At 34.9% G+C, this 14,214-nt stretch overlaps 1 protein-coding gene across 1 annotated transcript in view; it reads right to left on the bottom strand.

The window, feature by feature from the left end:
- DNTT (DNA nucleotidylexotransferase) overlaps positions 1-14,214 on the bottom strand; it is a 74,169-nt gene that overhangs the window by 46,097 nt on the left and 13,858 nt on the right. Inside the window, exons 4-7 of the mRNA XM_030951472.1 lie at positions 10,356-10,526; positions 8,995-9,066; positions 6,120-6,243; positions 4,879-5,011 (exon numbers count right to left, since the gene is read on the bottom strand). Coding sequence (XP_030807332.1) covers positions 4,879-5,011; positions 6,120-6,243; positions 8,995-9,066; positions 10,356-10,526 — 500 coding nt within the window. The remainder of the gene's footprint in view (positions 1-4,878; positions 5,012-6,119; positions 6,244-8,994; positions 9,067-10,355; positions 10,527-14,214) is intronic.

Genomic DNA, 14,214 nt, shown 5'->3' with positions numbered 1-14,214 from the left:
AATGGAGCTTTTTATCAGGATCAGAACTTGTGATCAGATGTTTTGTGACTTATCAAGAACTTCAGCCAGAATTCACATGACAAGCTCGATTAAATAAAGCACAAAGTCTTGTGTATATTCCAAAGCTTGGTAAGCGTAATATTCTTCAGACATTCAATCTCACAGTGTCCCCTTTACAAGCATGTACCAGCACAGTTAGATAAATGTGATTCCACATGCCATATAGAAGTCTAATTTCTGAAACGAAGGTGCCACAATAACCTTGGTTATTTATCACTGCATGAACCTGTAAAATAATCTCTCAAAGTGTTTCTTTGTCTCAGCTATTTCATCTTATGTCCAAGATTGAAAGAAGAGATATCTTTAAATTATTTTCTTGGTACAGAACAGGAAAGAGCAGTATTCTGTCCCGTGTCATTACTTTATGCATTCCTTTGCCTTGTAGGAAATGTCACTGCACACAGGAAAGAATCTTTTGCCTTGTAATATCCAAAAGTATGGCAGTGGTGCCTGACAAACACAGTCACCACGTCCTTTGCTCTATTCATTGCTTTTCTATTAATAATTCTTATCTACAAATGTTGCAGAGTATCAAATCCTCATTTCTAAAGGATAATAAAAATTTCAAGCACGGAGATAGTGATCTACACTCAGGTTCATGTTAGGACAGAATTAACGACAAGAGAGACTGGGAATAAAACTTCCTTGAAGACTGATAGAGCATGGAAAAATTAACCTCCCATAAAGATAAAAAAAGACAAGATACACTAGTTATTCTTCATTATGCAATGCCCAAGACACTTGAACAGCTTCTTCAGAACTGCAATATGAAAAATTACCCAAAACAAAACCTTTCCTTAGTCTACTTCACTTTCTCTAAAGGCTAAGGTTGGAGAAGCCAACAAGAGTGTGTCTAAGTAAATATTTGAGAATGTGACAAGTGAAATCATAATGCTAAGAGGATCCCTAAATAATTTTTTAAAAAATAAGTGCCTATGGATGATATGGCAACCATGTCCTCACACAGAGAAACAACTCTACTGCTGCAGAGCTAACCACAACTGTGTTACACCCAGCACAATAAAACTGAACCCTAGTTTGTAAATAATTTGTCAATCATATGGACAGGGCACACAGAAAACCATTCTGCAAACACAGTTCTTATATATATATGTAAAATATTCTTATTACTGTACATAATTCTTATTCCAGATCCTTTTCTGAACTTCTCCAGCCAAATTTGGAGACTGTGGGTATATGTATTGAGATATGAACAACCAGTAAAGAGGCTGAAACCATAAACTACATACAGGATATAGTGTTGCCTCCAAGCTCTTATGAAACCTTCAATTTAGATCACATCCTGGGGCAAGACCAAGTATCAGCAGCTAAATCAAGTTAGCCGAAACCCAGGATCTTACAAAATATCATAATGCTCCAATGCCTTGTCATTACTAATGACCCTACAACAATGCTAATATTACTATTAATGTCATTAACATACTGCTAGCAGGAATAAAATATTCTGTAACATGCAATGATATCTACAAAATGAGATCCTGCCATTACTACAGCAATCTCCTTAATTCTCTTCATGGAATAAAATTACTCTTTTAATATCCACAGGAAAAAAAAGTTGTCAGGTCCACAGTTTAACTCATTTAAATGTGATAACACACATTACCCTAAACTACACTCCTGCCATGGATATAGCTGGGACATTATTTATCAGGGATGTTGCTTATTAGAATATGGGGTTTCTTCTCCCCATCCAAGGGGCTCTGTTTATGTAGGAAGGGATACTTCACCCTCGGGGTCTTGTGTACTTATAAGGTGCTATTCCCCACCTCAGAATTTGTCTCATTAGCTTAAATCACAAAATAAGAAAGGCTGAGCACAGAAAATAACACTATGCCAATTCAAACAGACTTTGTATGGCAAATTCAGGCTTTCTAATAATGCTGTCCATGGCATGATTTATATTGCACTAGCAGCATCTTTGATTCTTCCTTCTCTGCAGTCACCCTCCCTGACACCTTACCTGAATAGAAAATTAAATACCTTCTACACCATGTGTGTGTGATTTATAACTACAATTCCTCTATTTCTGTATTTCCATGCATTACAGTGTTGCAATTTCAGTTTAAAAATTACCCAGATAAGTGTTGGAAAAGGTTAACAGAAAAACATAAAGAAAAAACTCTCCTACATCTCAATTGAAACTATATCCACTGAAACTCAAGGAATGTTTTACAGCAGTTGGTGAAGTGTTCCTGTAGGAAAGCAATGAGGGATAAACTTATCTAGACTTCATTAATTTATTAATTTCTGCTCCTAAATTATTTCAAATTAGAAAGATATGAAGGGTTGCCATCATGATTCTTTTATTTTTTACAAGACTAGGAAAATAAGCCATACAAAAGGCAAAAGATTAATCAATCCAAAGAAAAGTCCATTAACAAGTTTGCTGGGATTTAAAATAAAACAGAACAAAACTTATCAGTTACTTTACCGTTGTACTATGCTTCTTAATTTTGATTTAAAGAATTTCGACATCATCTGATTTCTTGACATCTAAAGGAAAATATCTAGTAACACAATAAATAAATCCACCCATGTGTGTACATAATAGATTTGGGGGAAAGAATGTAACTTTCATCTCTACTTTCTTCTTTCATCTCTATTGAATCTCCATAGGTGCAGATCTCTATGGAAGTTCTGCTTGCTTTGATTCATCCAGCTCTCCTGCATAGTAAGGTTTATGAGACTCATGACCTTGAACTCTCCAATCAAAAATCTGGAGGAAAACAATCAACTGCTAATTTCTTCCCAAGTTATGAAACAGGACTACAAAGCAAGGCAAATCTGGATCCTGGGGAATCAGTATATCATTCAGGGCAATCATGAGCTACTTTTCCTCTTATGTCAGCAGCGTACGGAGTGAAGAATGAGGGAATTGTTTAAATGATACAGCTTGCCTATTTTATTAAAATATTTATATAATGATGAAAAGAACAAAAAATAATTTGGCAATTGAAAACTGTGAACTACTAAGCTTACACAAACATCTTGCTGAAGAGCATTGCTACTACAGGAGACAGGCAAAAAAGAACAGATCTAATCAACCCTACTGCAATTCAGCACTTAAAATACAGGTACCTGAAAGAGGGATCTCAATCCATCAAGTTATCTGCAAATCCTGCACTGCAGCATTTCTTTTCCATGGGCTGGTAAAATAGCATTAGGACTGACATATTGAAACCTATAGTTCAATATATTCTTGTACAGTTAAAGGCATGTAATTAGTATACAGAATTACCCACTAGCAGGCATCAATAGATACTTAAATAATTTCTCTTCTGCCTTGATACACCCATTTAAGCTTATTCTTAATAAAAAAAAGAGAATGACTATCATATCTCCCCACAACAATAAGCAAGACTAAAGACTCTGATTTGACTTGTGAGAGTCAAACTTTGCAAACTACGCTACCAACAAAGCTCACAAATACATTACATTAGAAGAAACTGGGACTTTTCAGTAAATAACCTGTAAGGCTCTGACCCATCTAGATGTGTTAATCAATTACACCCAAGTTACCAATAACACAAGGTTTCTGACTGATTTGCATCAGTGGGGAGAGTCTACTAAACAAAGATTCCCTTAAACAGAGACTCTCTTTAGAGACACCACATGTTTTTGAAACAAAAACTCACAGAATGATGACACTTGAGGTTTTGAACATAACATTTCACCTTGTTCCTAAACCTCTGGTCAGGGTTCCTACTTAGCCTAATGTTTCTTATTGACCATACAGTTTTATTGAAATTATGTAGCTGGAAGCTACTAACATTCCCACAATAAATATGGGATATACAAGGAATAATTATAAATATCATGAAAAGGAACAAAGATGATAAAAATATTCAACATAATCGCTGTACTGTAGAAATTATAAATTATAAAAGGTCTTAATTTAGTACTGGATTGAGTCTGACCTATCTAGGTTTACAATATTAAAACACACAGGTGATACATTAATTATTAATATTCTTCTGTCTTTTGCTCTCATATCAGTTTTAGATGCATGAGGGTCACAGAATTGTATATTTTGAGTTTTATGAGAATAAGTATCTTTCAAAGATACTTTTACATTTAAAATATAATCAAAGTCTTACAAAGTATCAAATTCAGCAGCAAGAGGTAGAACTGACTACATTTTTTTGGTTTAAGAGCATAACGTGTAGAACAAGGAGGATATAATGGGGGACTGAGAATAGAGCAAGGAAAGCAGAACTCCTGAAGACCATTCCCAGTCTCAGTACTCTGCTGTGTGGCTGTAAGAAAGCTCTCAAGTGCTGAAAGAATGTATTTTTCTGAACAACAGCTTTGGGTTTGGTTTTGCAGAGCTTTGGGTTTGGTTTTGCAGAGCAAGACCAAAATTATTTGTAATAAAAATCAACTAGGAAAGGAATTCTCTGATCATCCCATTTATACAGATGTTAGTATATATTTAATTTAGTCAGTGCTTTATAGTCACTTTAGTAACTGTTTACTCCAAGTATACTTCTAACAGTACAAACCAAGACTGCCTTAAGCCTGCCTTCAAGCATGGCCTTACAATAGTCTCAGCCTCGGGAATTCAGTTAGAGTAAAACTAACCATCTATAGCAACAAAAACCAGGAACCTGGGACTGTCATAGAGCTGCTCTCCTGTTAAAAAAAAAAAAACCAAACAAACCAACAAACAAACCCACAAAAATGTTGAAAACAAACTCTGATACTTTCCCACAAAGCTTCTTTGATTGTTCCAAGACACAAACATCTTTTTTATGCACCTGCATAAAACAGCCAAGTGACCTCATTTTTTTCACTCACCTCCTGAAACCACCAGTTATGGTAACTAAAGCATCTGGTAGAAATGTACACACAGTATTCTTGACAATCAAGCTCACTGCATCTGCTTCTGCCTTGGACACACAGCTAACAAGGTCCTCATAGTAGAGAAGCCCTGGAAATCAAAGGGGAAAAGTGCTGATCACTCCACAGAAATACTAAAATATACACAGCATTATTCAAGGCCCAAATCACAGGTGGTGTGGGTACAAGGGATCACAGGGCAGAGATAGCCTCCTTCTTCCTTCATCTTTGTCCTTAGAGTTTCTATGTATTTTTGTCATTACAATTTATCATGTAATTTGTCAACACAGCAATCACAATAATTCTCCACTTTCTTAGGACCTGAATATTTATAAATTACTCTAACTTCCCTATCAGCTCCCATCAATGGCATTTTTGTATGAACTGTTTCAAAAGGCAGTCTTCCCAAAATAATAGTTTTCTGCACAAGTATAGAGCCCAGAAGTATGTGAAATATCCCAGCTATCTTATTTCTGATCACAGAGCTTGGGTTGAAAGTACCCAGTATGGCAGCTTGATTCACATTTGAATATGACACGTAAAATAAAGAGGGACAAAGAAGCACAAATACAAGAAATCCAATCCAAGGGAGCCTGAGGTGACAAATTTAATGCAAAATAAAGTTACATTATTTTAATGTCATATTATAGAATATGTTTTCCTTAATGTAACTCATTTCTTTGTTTAAATTAATTCATTTATTTAGGGAAACCGTGTATACACACAAAATCTGTGGGGAAGGAACATTAGTCATGTGATCATGTTTCACATTTTAAAGCTAAGATGTGCTAGGATTGTAGAAAAATATTTTATAAGTACTTTATTACAAGTCTAGATTTATCAGTAAATTAGGGCTGCCTTGAGGGAGACAGATCTCCTCTGAAAAGTAGTTCTGGGCTTTCCCAATTTTGTAATTTTTTCACAACCGGTGCAATAATGAATCATTAATAGTTTTGTGTATAAGAGATGTCATTTGGTATCTGTGTAAGCAATTTAAAAATATGCATATTCCTATGTTTTCCATGACACCATTTTTAATTAGGAGCTCAGCTGGTCCAAATATTTTCACCTAATAATTCAGTATTCACAAGACTGCAGCAAGAGAACAAATGTATAAATGAGCTTTGCCTTCCCCTGTGACTCTGTTATCAAGTCCTTAGAGCACTGAGATACAAGTTTTTATGACACTCTCACCTTACCTGCTTTCTGCATTTTTGACAGCTTCAGGGTCTTGTCAGCTTTTACCTCTCCCACAGTTCGCAGACCCATTCTGTACCATTTCTCCGATGTCTTCACTCCCACTCCAAAGACTGAAGTAAATTGCTAAGGTCAGTAAAAAAACATCTCAGTGTTGTTTTCCAAAGCAGCAGTGAATTAATAATAAGTAGGCAACAACAAGGTTTCTCAGGGAAAGCAAAGGGCAGAGTTAAGCCTACACTGAAGACAAATAGTGTGATACAAACAGTGTGATTCAAATATACAGGTTCAGCTTCCCTTCTTTGCATGACTACATTGAACAGAGAACTGGTTTTATACATGGACAGTTCTCGTTAACATTAAATCCAAACAAAAATACAGCAGTAGTCCCAGCACCTTTAAGTAATTTACTAAAATGTACACTTTTAACTGTAAAAGTGTACAAACAATACTACCCTTATTTCGAACTGTTTGAAATAAAGGTAGTATTCTTTATTTTTACTCCATTTCTTAATAGAAATCAAAGAGTAACATTAGGTAGCTTGATTCCCTGACACTGATGGGATAGAACAAGAGATGTCACAAGATTATCTTCAGAATTTGACTGACATTATGGCTTTGTGTTATATGCACTACCAGCTCTCAAAACAAAAAAAAAAGGGAAAAAAAACCCGACCAAGCAAACAAACAAATAAAAGCTAAACAAGCAAAAATCCCAAAACAAATTTAAAAAAATAAATAAAAACCAAAACCCACACATCCCCAAACAAACCAAAAAACTGACACACAAAAAAACAACCTAAAACACCCCAAAATCTGCCAGTCCACCAGAAACTTTTGTGTGGTCATATTCCATCTGTTACAAAGTAATGTTGTTTACTAAGTTAATTACCCACAAAAGGATGCAAAGCAGAAGCTGTAAGCATTATTCACTGGATTGCTACCTCACATGAACACTGTTATGAAAGAAGAGGGAAAACTTTCATGCTTGCCTAAAATCACGCTCTTTATGTTCAGTCAATACTGTAGCTCTCCACCTTGCATTGTACTTTTCTGGAATTCAATGAGTAGGTGTGTAAGACATGAATAACTGCCCTTTTCCATTGAATCTACAACATCTGAATTCTAAGCATGCTAGCTTTATTTTGTGTTTTTGTGAAGACATTAATTCCTTTGAAATAATTAGGATTTAAAAAGTGAAAAACTAAAATAATTGATAATATTAAATAGGATTTGCTCTACATGTTGTATATAATGTGTGAAATTACCTACTCTTTGTCTGAATCATGGGTGCTTATAAAAGGATATAATTTTTTCAATACTTAGATTGTTATCTTTTAATATTTTTGCTAGTGCTGAAATATTTTCAAAAGGATCTATTACTGGGTTTCAAATAATTCTAGGAGACTTAATTAACACTGAGACAAAGAACTAAAGAAAAAGGATTCCATGCACCCAAATTTTTAGGGGAAAAAAACAAAATTATGGTTTCTTTCTGTACTTAGATCCATTGTTATTTAGCATGTTTTTAGATGCTCGAGATGCTGCCAACAGTGCAGCACAAGTAAAGGGAGCCTATTTCTTTTCAGCTGGTGAAACCAATTACACAAACTCACTCTCTGCAGCACCCACTTCTGTAAGAAAGCAAACTGACTCTGTCAGTTCATGTCCTTACATCTAAAACATTGACTATAATTTTATTCAGTCATTTGATAACCATGGCCCTGGGGCCAGCAGTGATCTTTCAAGCCAACGATAAGTGAAGCAGCAGGTACCCGGACTATGCTAAACAGTAAAATCTAAGAATTCACTAACAGATTCTTCTTAGAATCTCATAAAAAAATCAGTGGAAACAACTGGTCACAACTAATTTAGACAAAATGTTGAGATGTATGCTCAGCTAAGAAGCAGAGCCACCTAAGTTTGTTGTAATTTTGCATGTGAAACAAGGCATAAAGCATATTTGAGATAATTTGTCTCCTAATAGGTTTTATTCTAATCTCCAAGAGATTTTCTTAAACCCTGAAGATTTAATAGCTGTTCCTGAATCATGCTGTAATGCAATCATGCATCAATAAGCAAGTCTGCTTCTTGAATTCTGCTATACATGTGAATCTACACCTCTTTTTGAATATCGCTAGAGATGGCATCAACAGCTGTCTCTGAACACCCTTCCATTGTAGGTCAGAGAGAATGGAAGAGCCTTTGGATAGCTGAAGTAAGAGTGAGTGATGCCAGGGAGAATTAAACAATCCTATTTGTCTTACTCTGTTTTAATTTTTCTGAAGACAGAGGATAGTTATAGAGATCAAAAATGCAGATAAAATTTTTTAAAATGTTTGTTCATCTTACATGCTTCCAGTGGAGAATTCAATAAATATTTCAGTAATGGGAACTGCAGTATTTATGTGGTTTAGATTCCCTGCAACTATGAAGTTGTATGACTAAGACTCTACAATGTGCCTAGGGAAGAAAGAGCTCTAGTCCTCCTGCCTCACACAAAAGAGAATTACAATAGATCTGAGTCATCTTCTTCATCTGGTATTTTCTTAATTCCAGAATAAAATGAAGCAATTTTAAAAGTATAAACAGCTGAGGCAGAACTGAAACCAACATCACATTAAACTTACAGCAAAGAGTAAGTTGCATTACATCACTTAAGAGCAACTACGCATACATCACATCAATTAAAAATAGAAAGATATTTTACATTATTCCTTGTCACTGTTTCTCAATATCCTTTTCTTTTTATTCAAGACTTATCCTTCTTTGTACTTGATGTTGGTTGTCCTTTTATAATAAAATTGATTGCTTTGTCCAAGTTCTACTAAAGGGAGGGAAATTTTTAACAGAAGCAACAAAACTCAAAGGATTTACCTTAAATGCTTTGTATCTCTCATCATTTAACACTTCTTTAACTCTAGAACTCTCTCCTTCTTCAATAATCTCCTAAACAAAGAAAAATATTACTTATTAAAAATTTTAAAATCCATTTTAAGATCTTACTACAATTATAAGATTTAGTGAAATAATCTAAAATTAAGTTTTATCAATCTTTATTAATCAATAAAGAGAACCCCTAGCAAGCATATTGTTTTATTCCCTTAAGATCAAATTCTGCAACCCTTCTAAAGAAAGAAAATTACTGAAGGATGAAGGAGAAACTGGAACCACAGAATAAATTTCACAGTCCTTACTTACTCATAAATTTACTCAAGGATGAAGTAGAAACTGGGACCATGGAATATATTTCACAGTACTTATTTACTCATAAAGTCACAGCCAGAAAGCAGTTATTTATCACAAGCTATCAATGACTTGTCCTGAAAATTAGATTTCATTATTTGGTTACGTTTTCTACTCTCAAAAGTAAGACCATTGTAAGAACAAATACATTTTTTCTGGAGTGTACATTTCTTTTAGTCTTTCTAATAAAAATTAAAAATAAAACTAACAAAGAAAACCACCAATATCATCCCAACAAATAATCCTATTTTCTGTGGGATCATGATTGCAATCCAGCCCCCACACAGGAGGTACTAAAAGCACTTCAGAGGGTGCATTCTTAACTGGTGGAATGGGGAAATGAGGAGCCAGAGCAAAGCACAGCACCCAGCAATGACCCCTGAGCAGCTGCCTGCTGGAACTGCAGCACTCGGAGGTGTGGGTCCTGAAAAGGCTAAGAACTAAAGAAAAATGCAGGGAATACTCCAAGTTCCAGTAGGAATGTAGAGTTCATCCATCACCTGGCTAAAAGGCTCTGCTATAGCTATATATAACTTGCTATAACCTAGCAAGGTAAGATTTAACATTAAAGTACTAAAATATTTACCACTTCCACAAAAAATATATTTCTAATAAAGCATTCAGGCGAGTAAAGTGATGTTGCCAAGGGCAGTAGTCACATGAGCAAAACTATTAACAGTTTAACTGTTGCATCCAAATCAGAGTAAGCCCTTAGAAATCACATGCAAAGCTGATACTGCTTTATTTATTCCCTTGTATTTATTCACTTGTTACCCTCATTCCTAAGAGTGGGGGTTCCATGACAGAGACTTGTGTTATGACAAAAGGTTTCCAAAAACAATTTCATTCTTAGAAGCATAGATAACACATTGTTATTACAGGAAATGCAGAAGGTTTGTACACACACAGAGATGTGCCAGTGCTCCTCCCTGTGACCTGTAAATGCTGACCTGTAAAAGAATCCTTTGGCAGAAAATTCAGGAGTACATTACCTCAATGATATCTCTGACTTGGTCTCCCATGCAGGGCAACCCTTGTATATCTTTCATTCTGGTTACTGAAAATGGGAGAGATTTCAGCAAAGAAGCTGCCCTTAAAAATTCCAGGCAGAATATTTCATTTTCTTTGAATTCATAATTCTCAGCCATTACCTCAAAGGCATCCTGGGACAGGGGGAGGTAGAGGAAAAAAAATATATTAAAGTTTAATAAAAGCTTAAAATACTCCTTAGAAAGGTTCCTTTGTATGCTAATTCAAGAATTACTCATTTTTACTACATTGAAAAAATAGAGTTCATTAAAAAAAAGCAGAGCAATTTTCTACCAACTTGAAGTTTTCCAGGTATCATAAAAAGGGTATTTTAGAGCCAAGCTTGAAAACCTTTTGTGAGGTTTGCCTTCTGTATTCTATGTGGATCTTATATATCAGTGTCAAATAGAGCCTTAATTTTCAGAATTATGCCCAACCATAAGTAATCCAGCATGTAACATCTGTATTTTCAGACACAACCAAATAAGAATCTGTGGCAATACTGGAAACAACCTTAATCTTTTTGAACATGTAGCCATGCTTCTACTTGGTAATTTAGGGAACAAATCCTCCTTTTCTTCATTTTTCAGATGTATAACTTTGCAAATAGAAACACATTTTCTTTATGGCTCTTTATGGTTTGGTTTATTTAACATTGCATCCAAAAATACCTGAGGAATATCCGTATAGCTGTTTTTTTCCTAAATGATCCATATGAGGTCTATCTCCCTTGCAGAATATATAAAAATATTTATATTAATAGCAGAGAATTTTAGAAATGAAATGCAGAGAACAGACCACACAGTGTTGTAGAGGAATTTTGTTGCTGTTTGCCACTGTGGAGTATCAGCTTTTGAGAGGGAACCAATGCTGCAAAACCATCTTCTTGATTAGAGGGCTCAAAAAGTCCTGGAATGTTTTTTCTCACTCCCAAAAGGCAGTATCTCACATGCACATCTGAAGGGTTCTACACTGAATAATCAGCCCTTGTGATAATTGTGTCTGCATATCCCAGCACCAGCTCTGCTGCACAGAGGTGTCAGCCCCATCCCACTGCCAGGAGGGCAGCTCTCAGAAAACCTGTGTCACCATCACTACTGAAAAACACAATCACATGAAGCATTTCACTCAGAGGCTGTTGATAGTCAGTGAGAAAATATAATCAAAGCATTTTTATGATTCTAGTTTACATTTTTCAGTGTTTTCCTGCCTTTGTGAAGCTCATTAAGCTGTTTAAAATAAACAATTAAAGAGTATTGAATATTCATTATTCTCTGTGCAAAAAAACCACATTGCCTGCAAATGCTGCAACTAATTACAGGTGTCTTTTAACATAAAACTGCTTTTAACATTCTTCTTAATAAAACATTTCTTTATTAAAAAAAGACAGAAACTGGACTTGCTGTCTATTTAACAGTATAGCTCATATTGAGTAATATTCTAGAGGGGAAAAGCATACAAAAATCTAATATTATTTAATAAAAATCTACAATCTAATGGATCTCTGGTGAAGTCAACTTATGGTGATATAAAAGGGAAAGTTATTGACCATTTATTCTAAACTATTATACTTCTTACATGTAGCGCTTCACCTTCACTTTACCAATCAGATCAATATTCAGATTACCTGTTTAAAAAGTACCAGTTTAAAAGGAAACTAAATTTCCAGAGATTTCCAGCACATGAGAATTTCATTATCTTCAGAGTACTCTGCAGGGTCTGCTCTAATTAAATATGCAACAGAGCTGGGCTACATTTCAGTTCTTCGGTTATTGAAAATTTTACTTCTGTCTCTGAAACTGTGGAATGTTTGTTGGTGAGACTTGGACTAGGCAAAAATGTGGGATTTAAATGCACTTTCAGATTCCAGTGGATCAGATCCAAGACCCAATAAAATTTTGCTGAATTGTGTTAAAAATAAGAAAGGCGACAGATGTAGACAGGAATTCTGATTCTCATTTAATATCTGGTATTTAAGAACTAATAAGATAAAATATCATTAATTTCATCAACGTTACCATTAATCATCTTATATATGCAAAAAATGCAAACTCAAATACTATAAATACTAAAAATCACTCCTGTGAAACCAACAAAAAGTGCGAGATTCTCAAATAATATATGAGAATGATTCTCAGAAAAAAATAATCAGTAAGACCATGTTACTTTCTGTCTGCTGAACAGCTGACCCAGTAACATTCAACCTGATTATCAGAGTACAAGTCATGCAGAAAAGCAAAACAAATTAATGGTCCCATGTGCTATTTCATACTATTCTCAACAGCAATGTCAGAACTGGTCTATTGCTACTTGCAAAACAGTCTTTAATAAACTCAGTTTAAGACTCTGCTAGAACAGAAATCATAAATATTATACAAAACCCCATATTTTAAATCTAATCTGTTTTGTAAAGAATTTATTACAGCTTCATGGAGAGGGCACTTGCCTTACAGCCATGCCTACACTCACAACTTTGCTGCCAGACCTTGGAAAGCTGCTCCACACCTCCCTACCATTGTTTCTCTTCCATTCACTCTCTATCAGGACTGTGAACACTCCAGGGCATGAATGCTTTCACAATGTGCATGTACAGCATCTCTCATAAAAAAGGCTCCTACCTTACTTGAGTCTGCAAACACTACTGCAGCACATATTAGCTGAAAGAGCCAAAGAGCTCAATAGCAAATTGTGACTAAAAACCCCAAAAATCTTACGTGGTACATGTTTGAGAACCTGTTATACTCAGAACAGCAATTTGAGTTAAAGTGCTTTCCCTCTCAGTCACTCTTTTCTACTTGTTTATTTAGTAGGTTGCAAATGCAAAGGACAGGTCCTACTTCTCATCACATCAGCATCATCAGCGTTTGATGATCATTCAAAAGCAAACAAAGTTTTAGAATGCAGCTTTCATTCAAATGATTTTCCTCTCTCTTCCACCACTGTAAATCTCAATTTTGTATTTCGGTAGGAGGAGATATCTGGCATGTGGATGACCTTTGTACAGGCTGAGAGAGAAAATAAATACTTCAGGTGCTTATTTCAAGAATAATTAAGCAATTTAGGCCAACCTGCAATATTGACTAAAGTGACTTCCAAATAAATGAAATTACTCCTTTTTGTTCAGTTTGATTTTTTTGGTTTTCTATCTGGACTGAAAAGCCCAACACTTCCCCAGATTCTAAGATTTTATCATGTTATTTTACATCAGCTAGAAAAACAAAGGAGCTGAGAAAGTAACAATAAAAGCATAATGTGCATGATCTCAGGGTCCCTGCACAAACACCATTACAAGAAATAAACGTATTAGTTCCAGTTGCTCCTCATATTAACGAACAATAACAAGTTCATTTCTTGAAACAGAGAGGAATTCATGAGAAGTTTTCATATTATCCCACATTATGTAAAAGAAGACAATACAAATGTGAAGAAAGGTCTGCTAACACAGCACAGAAATGAAGTTAGAGTGTTAATCACATAACAATGACCTACATGTACACTGTGTAATAAGAAATATAAAATACATATATTTACATACATTAATATGGTCAAAGAAAGCAACATAGATTGATGTATCCCACAAATTTAAACTGCTGAAAAGTAAAGATGCATTTGTACTCTGTATTTTACAAAGCACCTTCCCACTTATCTTAAAAATCTGAATATATATTTACTCCTTAGACCAAACAATCAATTATTTTTGAATAGGCATATACTTTGCACACATTCACATCATAATTCAGAGGTGTAGTCTGCAGATTTTTACTGAAGCAAGCTGTGTCAGTGGGACACTACATGTTATTAAGAGTGTCCATTCAGTTAGTG

The sequence above is a fragment of the Camarhynchus parvulus genome, chromosome 6 (assembly GCF_901933205.1).
Source record: "Camarhynchus parvulus chromosome 6, STF_HiC, whole genome shotgun sequence".
Classification (NCBI taxonomy): domain Eukaryota; kingdom Metazoa; phylum Chordata; class Aves; order Passeriformes; family Thraupidae; genus Camarhynchus; species Camarhynchus parvulus.
Note: the sequence above shows the minus strand (reverse complement) of the source record. Positions and strands in the feature narration are given on the sequence as shown.